This window comes from Myotis nattereri, assembly GCF_964212035.1.
Source record: "Myotis nattereri genome assembly, chromosome: 9".
Classification (NCBI taxonomy): domain Eukaryota; kingdom Metazoa; phylum Chordata; class Mammalia; order Chiroptera; family Vespertilionidae; genus Myotis; species Myotis nattereri.
In genome coordinates, this window is record NC_138084.1 from 33145324 (window position 1) to 33160325 (window position 15002).

General features: G+C 40.6%; 1 protein-coding gene across 11 annotated transcripts in view; it reads left to right on the top strand.

The window, feature by feature from the left end:
- Positions 1-15002, top strand: part of PSMA1 (proteasome 20S subunit alpha 1) — a 289029-nt gene extending 274027 nt beyond the window's left edge. For 9 of the 11 annotated variants that reach the window (XM_081098861.1, XM_081098865.1, XM_081098864.1 and 6 more), the window contains 9 exons: positions 3736-3780; positions 4047-4148; positions 4271-4374; positions 6458-6546; positions 7138-7208; positions 7329-7458; positions 8677-8756; positions 13420-13530; positions 14619-15002. In XM_081098861.1, coding sequence (XP_080954987.1) covers positions 3736-3780; positions 4047-4148; positions 4271-4374; positions 6458-6546; positions 7138-7208; positions 7329-7458; positions 8677-8756; positions 13420-13530; positions 14619-14675 — 789 coding nt within the window. In that variant the 3' untranslated portion in view covers positions 14676-15002. Of the gene's footprint in view, positions 1-2070; positions 2164-2344; positions 2471-3735; positions 3781-4046; positions 4149-4270; positions 4375-6457; positions 6547-7137; positions 7209-7328; positions 7459-8676; positions 8757-13419; positions 13531-14618 lie in introns of those variants that run through there. The other 2 variants (XM_081098868.1, XM_081098863.1) reach the window with 2 other exon arrangements.

The window sequence follows — 15002 nt, forward strand, 5'->3', positions numbered from 1 at the left end:
GTGGGTAATTAATCACTTTAACTACGAACAATCATGCTTAAGCTACATAATCTTTACTCCCTGGAATGGAGATAAGAAACGCCCTAACCTTTGGAATAGAGATTGATAGGATTGGAATCAACTGGTATAAATACAGATGTAACAAGACAACAGGACACAGAACCTAGACACAGAACCTACACGGAACCTAGAGACAGAAGAACTTCGCTGGAGAGAACATGGCAAAAGATCCTGGACAGAAACTGGCCACAGAACCTAGAGACAGAACCTAGAGACAGAACCTGGCTACAGAACCTGGATAGAACATGGCAAGAGAACCTGACTAGAACCTGGTGACTAAACCTGGCAAAAGATCCTGGACAGGACCTGGCTACAGAACTTGGTTGGAGAACCTAGCCAGAACCTGGCTAAAGAACCTGGCTACAGAATCTGGTGACCGAACCTACCTGGGGAACCTGGCTGGAGAACCTAGCAAGAGAACATGGACACAGAACCTGGCTGGAGATCCTGAACAGAACTTGGCTGGAGATCCTGGCTAGAGATCCTGGCTAGGCTGCTGATCAACTGAACGCTGTCTCTGTGTCATTCCTTCTTCGCCGACTCCGTCCACACCTTTGGGGACCCCTGGACCTTCTGGGGTTGGACCCCAGCAGGGTACTTAAATATTAAATAATAGGGACTTTGGTAAATACAATATATGGACCTAAGGCAGAATACCAGGAGGCTGTGTTTTACCTAGAAATTGTTTAACATGGAAAAATGTCCAAAATATATAAGTGAAAGTGTTTAAAAAGAGTGATACTCAATTGTCCCAAACTTGAATCAATCACTGAGTGTTACTTCACCTTCAAAGCTCACATCCTTAAGGATCCTTTCCTTTTTTAAAATATGTTTTTGTTGATTTCAGAGAGGAAGGGAGAGAGAGCTAGAAACATCAATGATAAGAGAGAATCACTGATCAGCTGCCTCCTGCAAGCCCCACCTGGGGATCTACTGGGGATGGAACCATGACTTCCGGGAATTGAACCATGGCCTCTGGGAACCGAACCATGACCTCCGGGAATCGAACCATGACCTCTGGGAACGGAACCATGACCAGCTGCCTCCTGCACGCCCCACGCTGGGGATCTACCGGGAATCGAACCATGACCTCCTGGTTCATAGGCGGATACTCAACCACTGAGCCACACCGGCCAGCCTCCTGAGGGATCCTTTCCACTCTTACCTGAGCCTAGGAACTCATCCTTTCTTCATTATAAAGAAAATAAGCCATCGTCGGCCGTCGGTAGATGTTAGGTTGGCAACTGTTTGCAGTGTCCTCAACTATTAAATCTTAGGGACTTACTAATGCTCTCAAAAGAGAAAATACATATTTCCGAAGAGAGTGTCCTTTTGTTTTTTTCCAGTGACCTAATCTATCAGGAACTGCGCTTGGTTTGGGGGGGGGGGGGGGGCGGGTAACAGAAAGACAATAATGCCCTCAAAAAGTTCAGTCTGGTGGGAGGAAACCAACAATAATGACGGAGAAGGACCAATGACAACAGGCCCTGGCAGATGAGTTCTCCTTTTGGATTCCAAAGCGGAAAGAAAAGCATGTACACAGACAACATGGTCCAGCCAGTGTTATGGTTGACCCAGAAGACGGCCCGCTATGTCGGGCCTTTCTCGCGGCAGCCTCGTTCTTCTCCCGGTCACACCACACATCCAATCCCGGTGAACGGTACACGAGAGGCTGAGCCGCGCACTGGATCACCCGAGTGCAGCGGTCTTCTCGAGCGACTTCGGGGGCATCCGGCCGGGCCAGTGAGAAACTGGAGGTGATGTCTCTGAAACACAGAGGTCAGTCGCGAGGATGCAAGAAGCGTAACTTGGTGCTGGCCGCCCAGCAGCTCTTCGGCGCCGGGGACATCCCGGCCCGGGATTTCCCGCCAATCTCAGTGCCACCTTCTCCGAGGCCCCGCCCACCACCGAACGTCAGAGCTCGGAGGGCGGGGAAGCGTTGGGCGCCTATCGATGTCTCTGGGATAGAATGCTCTGCCCTGCGCCTCTGCCGTCGAAATGACGTAGACTTCCCTGTCGATCGCCGAGCGGTAGTTTCGGCAGCGCTCCCTGATCCGCAGCTTTGCAGGAGGAGCCGCCAGCCAGGGCCGCGTCGGAACCATGGTGCGTTGGGTTCCAAGCCCAAGGCAGGGTTGGGGCAGAGGTCCGCTAACTGGCCGGTGGCGAGCCGCGTCTCCAGTCAGTCCTTAGGGCGACCGGGGACCACGGGGCACGGAAACCAGAGCCGGCGTGAGGGTTCGGGCAGTGATTCAGCATCTCCGGCCCGGCCGGGAGGGAGAGGGGCGGTCGGGAGTCGGTGCGGCCTTTATCCGGGGTTTGTTTCACTTTCTGCTGGGCCTCAGACACTACTTCCTCCGTGAACTAGCCGCGTTCGCCCTTCAAGTTCTTTCAGTGGAGCAGATACTGAGCGGTACTGAATGGTCCCTCGTGATCTGCGGGGGAGGCAAGGGAGGGAGAAATAGGGACTTGAGTTGGAGGCCTCCCGGTACTGCCTTTGCGGACTTGACCCCAGGGTTTGGGTTCCGGTACCGCGTGCATTTTCCTGCTGTGCCCATCTAATTGCCGTCTCCCCTAGAACTCCATGAGAAGAGGCCATTCTCAGCCACATTGTCCAGTCACCTCGTTTTACAGATGAGTAAACCGAGGCTGAGAGGAGGTGTGATGTTATCAGGATTACAACATGGGTCTCAGGGCTTCCAGTGCTCAACCTGTTCACCCCCGTGATTGTTCTCCCCAGGACTGCTCTGGTAGACTTGTTTAAAAAAAAAAAAGTCATTAAAGCGGTAATGGTTCTGCCGCTGTCGCTATTTGCGTCCACACTTCTGCCTTCCTGAGGACATTTTTGTGTTTACTCCTTCAATATGAAGGTCTGTACCTACAAGGCACTATTTTAAGTATGGTGAGCATTCCAAGATAAAATAGACATGTCCCCAAATCATCATATAGGGAAGAAAGGACGCGAGGTAGAGAACTGGTGCGAGTATGTGCTGGGGGAAAGTTGGAAGAAAAGGTGGAGAAACTTCAAGAGAGAGACATTTGAGCTAGATTTTCAAAAAGGGGTGCTTTTGATTATTTATTAAAGGCTGATATAAGGGGAGAACATAAGCAAAGATATGAAGGAGAGTTGACACACATGAACTTCCGGAATTGACGGAACCCAGAAGGAGCCCTGTGTGTGGTCTTTGGTAGGATTGGAAGTTGGGAAGAAAGGTCCCACCTAGATCTGCTTCCGCCCTGGCCCACTAGCTCATGGTGTATGTAGAACTGGCTTGCAACTAAGTACATACAGTAGTAACCTTACAGTAAAAAGGTATTAACAGCATTGTATTAATGTTGAATGGGAACAGATGGGAATGCTTTTTAAAAAATTGTTTTTATTGATTTCAGAGATTGAGAGAGAGAGAGAGAGAGAGAGAGAGAGAGATCGATGTTGAGAGAGAATCATTGATCAGCTGCCTCCTGCATGCCCCACACTGGGGATTGAGCTTGCGATCTGGGCATGTGCCTGACTGGCAATGGAACCGTGACCTTCTGGTTCATTCATAGGTCAGCGCTCAACCACTGAGCCACACCAGCTGGGCAGGAAAACATTTTTTTTTTTTAATAATAGAGCTAGTTTAGAGTTGGGATTTGTAACGTTCTTATATTAATAGGTCTATTTTCTTTTACTTTCAGTTTCGCAACCAGTATGACAATGATGTCACTGTTTGGAGCCCTCAGGTAAATGTTTCATACAATTTCTGTGAAGTGGCTTTCGGTGGCTGCAGTATGTTTAGAAACTCATGAGATTGTAGGCTGTGAGAAAATGAGATAGAATCACTTTGGACATTCCTGGGCCCTAAATTTATCATTAAAGTAAGTTTTCTGGTTTAAAAATAATCATTTGAGATTTAACTATGCTCACCTGAGATTTGGGAACTCTTTAAATTTATAAGAGGGTCTTGTAAGATGACTGTAAGATATCTTGTTATTTTTTTTTTTTTTAGGGCAGGATTCATCAAATTGAATATGCCATGGAAGCTGTCAAACAAGGTTCAGCCACAGTTGGTCTGAAATCAAAAACCCATGCAGTACTGGTTGCATTGAAGGTAAGTAAGTAAAGCAATAAGTGTATCTTCCTCATATAGAAAACAACTATCAAGCGTACGTTTCACTGTATAGATAATAAAATTTTAAACTTGTTTGTATGTCTTATTATGTCTGTTTTTAGAGAGCACAGTCAGAGCTTGCAGCTCATCAGAAAAAAATTCTCCATGTCGACAACCATATTGGTATTTCAATTGCAGGACTTACTGCTGATGCTAGACTGCTATGGTGAGTATGATCTTGAAAAACAAGCAACATCCCTTTTGACTTATCATTGATTTCATTTCCAGAGAAGAACCAGTTAAGATATGTTAGAGAGTTCTCTACCAGAGTATTTATAAGTTAAAATTGTGAACACTTTAGTGGATTTGGGCTCAGTTATTAAGTATTTCATTTCTTGATTCCTATAATAATAACAAATAGAATTAAGCATATTAGTACATTTGAGAAATCCCTAAATAATGTGAAATTAGTAACTCAGTGTATATTGTTTGAGATGATGTTTTGTCTAAGAAGAGCTTGACAACTTTTTTCTGATTTCTGAGAAACAGCTGTTACCCTTGCTTTCTTTAATACACCAGAATTTATTTTTTGAAAAACTTCTGGATACTGCATAGTATACACAGGTGATTCAGATATAGATCTTGTAACTAGGAAATGCAAATCTAGTAATATATCTATAATGAAAGGTAGAAAATGGAGAGTAATATATAGATGTTTATGGGAGTCCAAAGGAAATGAAGATTATTTCTAATTGAAAGGCATTTTGTTAGTGAAGAGCTAAGGCTTTGAAATCACATAGAATGAGTTTACTTCCTATCTCTACACTTAGTATCTGAGATTGGGTTAGTTGCTTAAACTCTCAATTTTTTTAGTATTATTTTTTTCAAGGTTATTGTTAAGTAGCCTAAAATGTAGAGCACTTAACAGTACCTTCAGGTAATATGTGAGTGTGTGTATTGGGATATGGGAGGTAATAAGCCAAAACTAATATGTTTACGTCTGTGACTTAAATAGGGAAGAAAGTATATAACCACTAAGGGGAAATTAATGCTAATGTTTAAGATTTGTAAGTTATCCAACGAACTCCTGTTCTCTTAAATCAGTAGTATAGTGACAACATTATTGATTTCTGGCAGTTCTTGAAAATGTAAAATATATTGCACTGTCAAACATTTTATTTAACCCAATCTATCTAAAATGCCTTGTTGCCGAAACCGGTTTGGCTCAGTGGATGGAGCGTCGGCCTGCGGACTGAAAGGTCCCAGGTTCGATTCTGGTCGGGGGCATGTACCTGGGTTGCGGGCACATCCCCAGTGGGAAATGTGCAGGAGGCAGCTGATCGATGTTTCTCTCTCATTGATGTTTCTGACTATCTCTCTCCCTTCCTCTCTGTGAAAAATCAATAAAAAATATATTTTAAAAAACATAAAATAAAAATAAAATGCCTTGTCAACATGTAATCAATACAAAAACTACTGAGATATTTTACATTGTTTTTTTATACTAAATTTCTTTGACATTTCATGTGTATTTGGTATTTATGATACATTTTAATTTAGATCACCCACTTCTTAAGTGCTCAGTAGTCACATGTGATTAGTACATGCAATATTGGGGCAATGCAGTCTGAGATAGCCTTGGGAAGTGCACTTAAAGTACTGAGCAAAGAGCTTGGTTCCTACAGTCAGCATTTAATCACCAGGTGTGACGTGCACACAAATTGGACAAAGCAACACAGAAAGAAAGGCGGATATCTGTTGTTTATCCTCTTGCCTTTAATAGTTAGGCATGAATTCCCTTCTCCCCAATGTCAGACTTGCTTGAATCTTGCCAGGTTTAGCAGTGAGATTCAATAGTCAGGAACAAGTAACAATGTCTTAGTATGGATTCTATTTCTTGCAATTGCTGTCTTGTGGAAATTTTAGTTTTCGAGGAAAAAACAGTAAACTTGTTCCTGGCTAAAGACAGAATTCAAGATAATCTTTTTGACAGTGGGAAGGATAAGAGAAGAGAGAATGTTCTTTTTCTCTCAGCCTTCTTGCTGTTCTATAAAGTGCCCTGAAACAAAGGTTTTCTAAAGGAATATTTTAGTTCTGAGGGGTTTTTGGTTTTTGCTGAAACTTCATGTACTCCCCTACCCCCCCAGAGTTTGGTATAAAAACACATCCTTCCGTGTCTTTCTGGTTCCCTTATGTGAATGTAATCCATGTAAGTGTCTGGAAGAGAGCAAAATGAAATCAAACTACTTAATTTAGATTTGAATAACTCTGTGATTTGAAATTACTAATTTTTCTTGTTTCTTTTTTAGCAATTTTATGCGCCAGGAGTGTTTGGATTCCAGATTTGTATTTGACAGACCTCTTCCTGTGTCTCGTCTTGTATCTCTAATTGGAAGCAGTATCCTTTTTATGTTAGCATTTTGGACATGAACTTAAAGAATTTTGATACTTAATCCTTTATGTTAGTTATTAGAAATATTGTCATATGTAACATAGGTAAGATTGCGGGAAAAAGTTAGTTACTTTTCAATAACAGAATGTTTAAAATTTAGAAAGAATTATGGGAACTTTTACTATGGAAGAATGGGTTCTAAAATATGGAATTGGTTTGCTCTGTCATTAGCCCTTATAAGTAATTGATATTTTGCAGACATAGATAAGTTCAATTTCAGTAAAACTAACCAAGAGGATATTTAAACTTTTTTTTTAGTTCTAGATGTCCTAAAAATATTCTTCACTCTTATATCCAAAACAAATGGAAATTCTCTTTATGAGAAGAAAACATTTCGTGAATAGTTGAACATTTTTTGGTGGATAGTTGAACATTTTTTTAATAATAGGCCAAAGAAATATTGCTCTGTTTTATTTTCTTCTTCCTATGGTAGATTATGCAGAAATTTAAAAAAGTCAAAGTTCTTTGTTAATTTTAATTTGAAAAGAAAGATAGTATTTTATTTCTTGTTAGAACAGGCTCCTTAACTAGTTTAAGAGACCCAGATACCAACACAAAGATATGGCCGAAGACCATATGGTGTTGGACTGCTTATTGCTGGTTATGATGTAAGTTCACAGAATATTTTTTACATTTTAATGATTTTTAAAAACTGACTAGAAATTTTCTAATTTTTAGCTCAATCAAAATCAAGAATTATGTGGTGTTTTTCCCCCTCCTATTTGTAGGATATGGGCCCTCATATTTTCCAAACCTGTCCGTCAGCTAACTATTTTGACTGCAGAGCTATGTCCATTGGAGCCCGTTCTCAATCAGCTCGTACTTACTTGGAGAGACATATGTCTGAGTTTATGGAGTGTAAGTGATTTTTATTTGCCCCTTCCAGTCTTTATATAGTGAATTAACACAGCATCCTAAATGAAGAAAACTATCAGTCTTACAGTAAGAATTTTTTAAAAAATTAAACCTGTGAAGTGTTTATTATTTCTGTTACACATGCTAGTTGTTAGCCCCTCTAACTACCGCAGTAGTTACATTCACTAATAGGACTTTTTCAAATACAAATATGTGTCCCCAACCTTGAAGAATCTTGATTCAGTTGTTCTGAAGTGTGCCCCAAACAGTTGAGAAACACTGTTTGCAACTGTTACTTTTCTATGGCTCTGTTCTTGATTTCAGCCACACTGACATTTCTGCATAAACAAGTAAAAACTCAGTGTAGCTGTAGGAAAAAAAGGTAAAAGATGTGAGATGGCCCTAGCTGGTTTGGCTCAGTGGATAGAGTGTCGACTGCGACTGAAGGGTTCTGGGTTCGATTCCACTCAAGGGCACATGCCCAGATTGCGGGCTTGATCCCCATGCAGGAGACAGCTGGTCAATGATTCTCTCTCATCATTGATGTTTCTCTCTCTCCCTCACCCTTCCTCTCTGAATCAATAAAAAAATATTTTTAAGAAATGTGAGATGATAGGGCCGGTTTCCAAGTGCTTTGCTTATGCAAAGGTCTTAAATTTTAACACAAGCTTTTTAAATCATTTATTGGGGTGATCATGTGGGTGGTTCCCCTTTCTATTGTGGTATATTGCATTAATTGACTTTGAATGTTCAACCATCTTTGCATTTCTGGAAGAAATCCCTCTTGGTCATAGTGTATGATATAAACTATATGTATAAATGCTTATATAAACATATAAATATTGCTAGATTCAGTTTACTATGTTTTGTTGAGTTTTGGTGTCTATATTCATAAGTCAAATCGACCTATAGTTTTATTCTCTTGTGATGTCTCTGTCTAGTTTTGCTACAAGCCTTTGAGCTTTATCATTTGTGAATCAGGATTTCGATTTAACTCAGCATAAGGAAAAGTCAAATTCAGTAACAAACGATGTGTCCTCATTAAATAAAACAATAATCAGCAATGTTATCATTACTAGAAGATTATAGGGCTAAGCATTAAACTTTTGGCTGTTTTTATAATGTGACTAAAACCATGATTTCAATGTATAGATCTAACTAATAAAAGAAGGCTAGCATGAAGACGAAATTAAGAAATAATTATTAATTTATTATATATAGGCAATTTGAATGAACTGGTTAAGCATGGTCTGCGTGCTTTAAGAGAGACACTTCCTGCAGAACAAGATCTAACTACAAAGGTAAATACCATGTTTTCCAATTGTAGATATTAACATTACAGTTTAATCATTAATGGCATAAATTTAAATAATAGAGGAGTGTGTGCTTACAGATCTTTAATTTGGGAGATGGTTGCCTTGGCTCATTCTTTTTTTTAAGCTGTTCATTTAGTGATCTGATTTTGAAATTCCTTTTGAACTTTTTTGTTTTTGTATAAAGCCAATAGGTCTGATGTAGAATGTTCTTTATTCCTTCAGCAGATAGGAGTATCTTTATATTATTAATTTAGTTGACAAATATATGTATTAAGCACATCCCACATGCAGGCACTAAACATTGAAAATATAGTAAACACTAGAGGCCCGGCACACGACATTTGGGCGCGGATACAATCCCTAGGCCTGGCCTGCGATCAGGGCCATCTTCTCTGGCTGCCGGCAACCAGACCCGCCGCCACCCACCCCCAGTTCCCTGTTCACCATTGGGCGATCCGATCGGAGCCTGCAGGCCGGTGCGGGGGGGACCGAGGAGTTGGCCATTCCCGCCTTAGCAGTAGGTCGCCCTCTGTGTGTGGGGCGAACAGCAGGGCGGGGGCCTTGGCGTGGCGCTGCCTGTGTCCCCCGCCACCCACCCCTGGTTCCCTATTTGCCATTGGGCGATGGGAGCCTGCCTGCCGGCCGAGGAAAAGGACCGAGAGATGGTCAGTGTGCCTCATAGTGACTGGTCGAGTGGTCGTTCTGGTCATTCCACCATTAGGGTAAATTTGCATATTACCCTTTATTATCTCCACTAATAAAAGAAACATGCAAATTGGTCATCCCTCTGCTACGCCCATCAGCCAATCAGAGCGAATATGCAAATTAACACAACAAAGATGGTTAATTTGCATACGCAGGCGCAGAGCGAAGACTGAAGATAGCATAGAAGGAAGCCAAGCACTGCAGAAGGGAGTGAAGCTGGGGAGAAGCAAGCGGGGCGGCAGAGACGGGAAGGAAGCAAGCTGAGGCGGGCTTCACTCCCTTCTCTGCTTCACTCTGGCCGCAGGAAGCCCTATTCTTGCAGGAATCTTCCTGCAACAGGCCTCTCTCTAGTATAGGATAATAAATACCTTGGCTTTTATGATATCTATATCCAAGTGACGGGAGATAGACAATGTACCCATAAGTAAGTTCTATAGTATATAGATGGTAGTAAACACTGTAGAAACAATGAAACAGGGTAAGAGGAGAAAGAAGAACCAACTGGATGTAGGAAGGAGGTATGGTCGGTATAATTTAAAACAGGTGTCAAGGATGGCCTCACTTCGAAAGTGGAATGTGCCCTGCTTAGGGCACATACACGAATCAACCAATGAATGAATAAATAAGTGAAACAACAAATCTCTATCTCAAAATCAATTTAAAAAGAAAGAAAGAGCCCAGCTGGTGTGGCTCAGTGGTTGAATGTCAACCTATGAACCAGGAGGTCACGCTTCAATTTCTGGTCAGGGCACATGCCTGGGCTGTGGGCTCAATCCCTAGGGTGGGATTTGCAGAAGGCAGCCGATCAATGATTCTCTCTCATCATTGATGTTCCTCTCCTCCTTCCTCGCTGAAATCAATAAAAATATATTTAAAAAACAAATGGAACGTAAGGAAAAGATCTAAAGGAAGTGAGTGAGTGAGCCATACAGATGACTAGCGCAAGATTATTCCAGGGAATGGAAGTGCAAGGAAGGGCCTTGGGTCCAGAATGTTTCTAGTATTCAAAACAAGGAGGCTGGTAGTGTTGGAGTTAGTGATCAAGAAGAAGTGAAGAAAGGAAGTCAGAGAGGTAATGGATTGAGTATGTCCTATGATAAGTACTTTGGATTTTACTATGAGTGGGCTGTTAGAGTTTGAACAGAGGAATACCATGATTTGATTTAGGTTTTAAAAGACTCTGGCTGCTATTTTGAGAACAGATTCTAGTGGGAGCATGGGTGGGAATAGTTTTAAGACTTACAGTAATTCAGGTGAGAGATTGTTGCAGATTAGGCAAAGTCATAGAGTTTGAGATGACAAGGGGTTCAATTTTGGGTTGTTTTTTTTTAAATTAGAGCTAAAAAGTTTGCTAACAATTTGGTTGTGAGGGTGAGATGTCTTAAAAGTTTGGGGCCCGGTAAAAGAAAGATATTTATGATTTATTGATATGGATAAAAAAGGGGAAGAAATAGGTTTTGGGGTAGAGGTTGTGGAGGAAAATCAGGAAGTTAGTTTAGGACATATAAAATTGTTTGCCCATTTGGCTATACAGAGTAAGCAGTTGTCAGATGAGCACCCCGGGGATTTTGGTGGAGAACGTTTAGCCTGGAGTTACAAATCTTAAGAGTCTTTATGTAGAAACTAGATGCCTGATGCAAGAGTAGGCCTTCCTTCCCTGGCCTGTACCGGCTTCCCTCTAGTACCCGGGACCTGGGTTTCCCTCCGGCCACAAGCAGGCATGCAGGACCCTGACTCCTCCTAGCCCCGGCTTCGTCCAGAAGGTGGTCTGGAAGGACACCCGGTCTAATTAGCATATTATGCTTTTATTATTATAGATTATTATAGATGGCTTATAGAGACTGCACTGGATGTGATTGCTAAAGGAATTGGATAGTTAGACAAGAGGTTTGAAGATTGGGCCAAGGGCACTCTAACCTTTAGAGATTAAGAAGTGAGTAGGTATTAGCAAAAAGGTCTGAAAAAGATGGCCAGGGAGGTAGGAGGGAAACTTGGAAAAAGAGGCATCCTTAAAAGCAAATGAAGAAACTATTTTAAGGAGGAGGAAATGAAAAATTGCTAATCAAGGAAGATGTGGATTGAGAATTAATCATTAGATTAGCAGTTATGTCTGTGGGAACTTGAGTCGACAATCTTAATGGAATGGTGGGTCAAAATCCTGACAGGAATGGAATCAGGAGAGAATGGGAGAAGAGGAATTGATGGACAGCTCTTTGAAGGATATGAGAGATGGGGTGGTGGCTAAAAGAGAAAAAAAGGAATTTGGTTATTTTGTATTTTTTTGAACATGTTTTTATTGATTTTTTTTAAGAGAGGGAGAGAGATAGAAAGAGAAATCATTGATCGGTTACCTCTTGCACGCCCCCTACTGGGGATCAAGCCCACAGCCCCAGGCATGTGCCCTGACCTGGAATCGAACCAGCGACCTCTTGGTACATGGGATGATGATCAACCAAATGAGCCATACTAGCCAGGCTATTTTGGTTTTTTAGATGGGAGAAATTATAGCATGTCTGCTGCTTGAGAATAATGCAGTATAAAGGGAACCATATATGTATGAGAAAAACTGCTAGACCAATTTCTTTGTGAACAGTACACAGGTGGAAAGTTAGGTCTTAGAGAAGAAATTGGATGGTTCAGTAACAGAAAGGGAGAGAATGTAGGGACACAGATACAGGAAAGAGTGGATTCTGGGGAGCTTGTAAATGTTCTCTTGTTAATTTGCTTTTATTTTCTCAGTGAAATAGCAAGGTTTTCATCTGTAAGGAGAATGGGGAATGGTAGAGTTTTCTAAGAGAATGGGACCTGTACAGCACAATGCAGGAACCATTAAAGGCCTCCTTGAGGTTAATGATTATTTATTAAAGTGAGATCAGTCAGAATATTATAAATCCATTTTGTTATAGTGGTTAATTATTTAGTATGTATGTGAAAACTTTATAGCCTGCATAATCTTTTCTAAAATAAATTTTCCTGTCATAAAAATAATATTCATTTTTTTAAAAAATTAGGATCCCTGGCCAGTGTGGCTCAGTTGGAGCATCATCCCATGCCCTGGAAGGTCCCGGGTTTGATTCCTGTTCAGGGCACATACCTAGGTTGCAGGTTCAATCTTGGTCAGCGTGCATGCGTGCGAGAGGCGGGCCAATCAATGTATCTCTCTCACATTGATGTTTTTCTCCCACTTTTCTCTCTCTCTCTCTTCCTCTCCTCCCCCTTTCTCCTTCTCAAAATCTAAAAATAAAAAAAAAATTAGGAACGTACATTAAATTTTAAAAATGTGTTTAAAATGTCTATAATGCCATCATTCCAAGGTAACTATCTTTTAAAAGTTGGGTATGTACTGTGGACATTTACAGTTTGGAAACGTTAGCTCAGGTATCTGGCTTTCTGATTTCATAGTTTTACTGAATCATAGAAAATGGCCTTTATATCCGTATGCCTGCAATTTTCATTAAAATTTTAATTTACAGGAGCTATTTTGCAGTGGTTGGCATTCACTGAACATTTTAAGCATTGCTCTGTGATTTTTCCATGTAAAAAATAGTTGCAAGCCCCCACTATATTCAGCTCTTTAGATCCCAAAACTTACTGTTTCCTTGGTAAGAACCATCATCTCTTAACTTCTATGAGTGATAAATTTGATTATTTCTTAGGAGTTAGGCTTACTTCCTAGCTAAGTGGTTTGCTCCCTCACACTTGTCTACAGCACATTTCCATTATGAGCCAATATGCAAATTTTCTAGATGACATAGACCTTTGGGGTTATTCATGATTTTCAAAAGTGAGTATTTAAATTGCAAATTACAAGAGTTTACTAGTTAAGTGTTATTCAAGTGCTATATAAATTTTTATTCTGCTTCCCCCACCCCCACATTTAACATAAGCATTTTTCAACCTAAATTTTCTCGATTTTTAAATTTTTACCCTTTCCCCTTCTCAGAACGTTTCCATTGGAATTGTTGGTAAAGACTTGGAGTTTACGATTTATGATGATGATGATGTGTCTCCATTCCTGGAAGGCCTTGAAGAAAGGCCACAGAGAAAGGCACAGGTATATAACTAATCATAACACAAGAGGCTTTGTTCTGGAGTAAACTGTTCCTTCTACGACTGTGTAAATCTACCATTTTTGTCTTTATTTATTGAGATAAGCTCATAATTCAAATGGCAATAGCAAAACTAAGCTGAGTAAAGTAAAATACTGAGGGGGGGTGGTCTCCATAAACACAAAAAGGGTTGATTAGTTATATATTTCATATTTCTCTCAATTCTGTGGGTTGATTGGGACTCAGCTAGATGGTTCTTTTGCTGGTCTCACTTGGGTCTCTAAAACATTGCAGTCAGTCCAAGATGGTTTTACTCACATGTCTTTACTCACACTTTCTAGGTATCTTACAGAGACAGTTAGAAGGCTGGGCCCTCTGTTGGAATGGCTGGGCCTCTGTCTATGTAGTCTTGAGGGTCTTTCTTTCTCAAGGGGTCTCTTCAGCAGGGTGGCAGCTCAGAGTTTACAAAAGTTCAAAACATTCTTAAGGCTGAGGCCCAGGACTGGCACAGCATCACTTCAGCACATCTTGTTGACTAAAGCAAGTCATAGGGCCAGCCAGGAGTCTATAGTAGTGGGAACAGAGAAAATTACCTGGGGACCAGCTTTGGAAGCGAAGTTAGCTCTTCACAAATACTGAGAAAGGATCAAGGTGTGTTGGTGAATCTCATTAAATGTTGGTCTTTTATATTGGATATTTAGAATGCCCATTTGCTATTTATATATGCTTATTTGCTATTGAAAATAAAGTGTCCTGTTCAGAAATTTCTTCTACAGCATTAGTTTCTTTTCAACTTGAAAAGGGTATTGTTGGTATTTGGAGAAGCAAGATTTGCATTATTGAAACTGCTGTTGGAAGGCTTTTTATTCTTGAGCAAGATATAAAGTATGATAAAATGCTAGAATTGTTCAATAATGCTCAAGTTTTCAGAACTGTAACACTGTATCTATTTAAAAAACAACAACCTTTGTTTAGAAATTTCAACAGGACAATGAACTAAAACTTGAGTATTGAAAATATACCTAACCCATTTTTCTCATAGATTTCTTTATAATGTAATATTGCATATTTTCTTTTTTTTTCCTCTCTTAAGCCTGCTCAACCTGCTGATGAACCTGCAGAAAAGGCTGATGAACCAATGGAGCATTAAGTGATAATCCCCCAGTCCATATGTGTATTAGCAAATGCGTAAGAATGCAGGAACATGTACTGATGACAATATTCTATACTTTGAACCAAATGGTGCAGTGGTGGAATGGTATGTTTTAGGAATCAGTCCAGATGTGAGGTTTCGAATTGCAAGCAGCTTCACTGAAACCATATAATGGGATGCATTTTTTTTTTTTTTTTTGGAGAGGGTCTATATAATCATTTTCTAGAAAGTACAGTTGCCTTTACTAATGTTTTTATATGAAGAACTCAGTGTCTTTCTGGTTTTAAATACAACTGTGAAATAAAATTGTTTCATTGGCTGGTA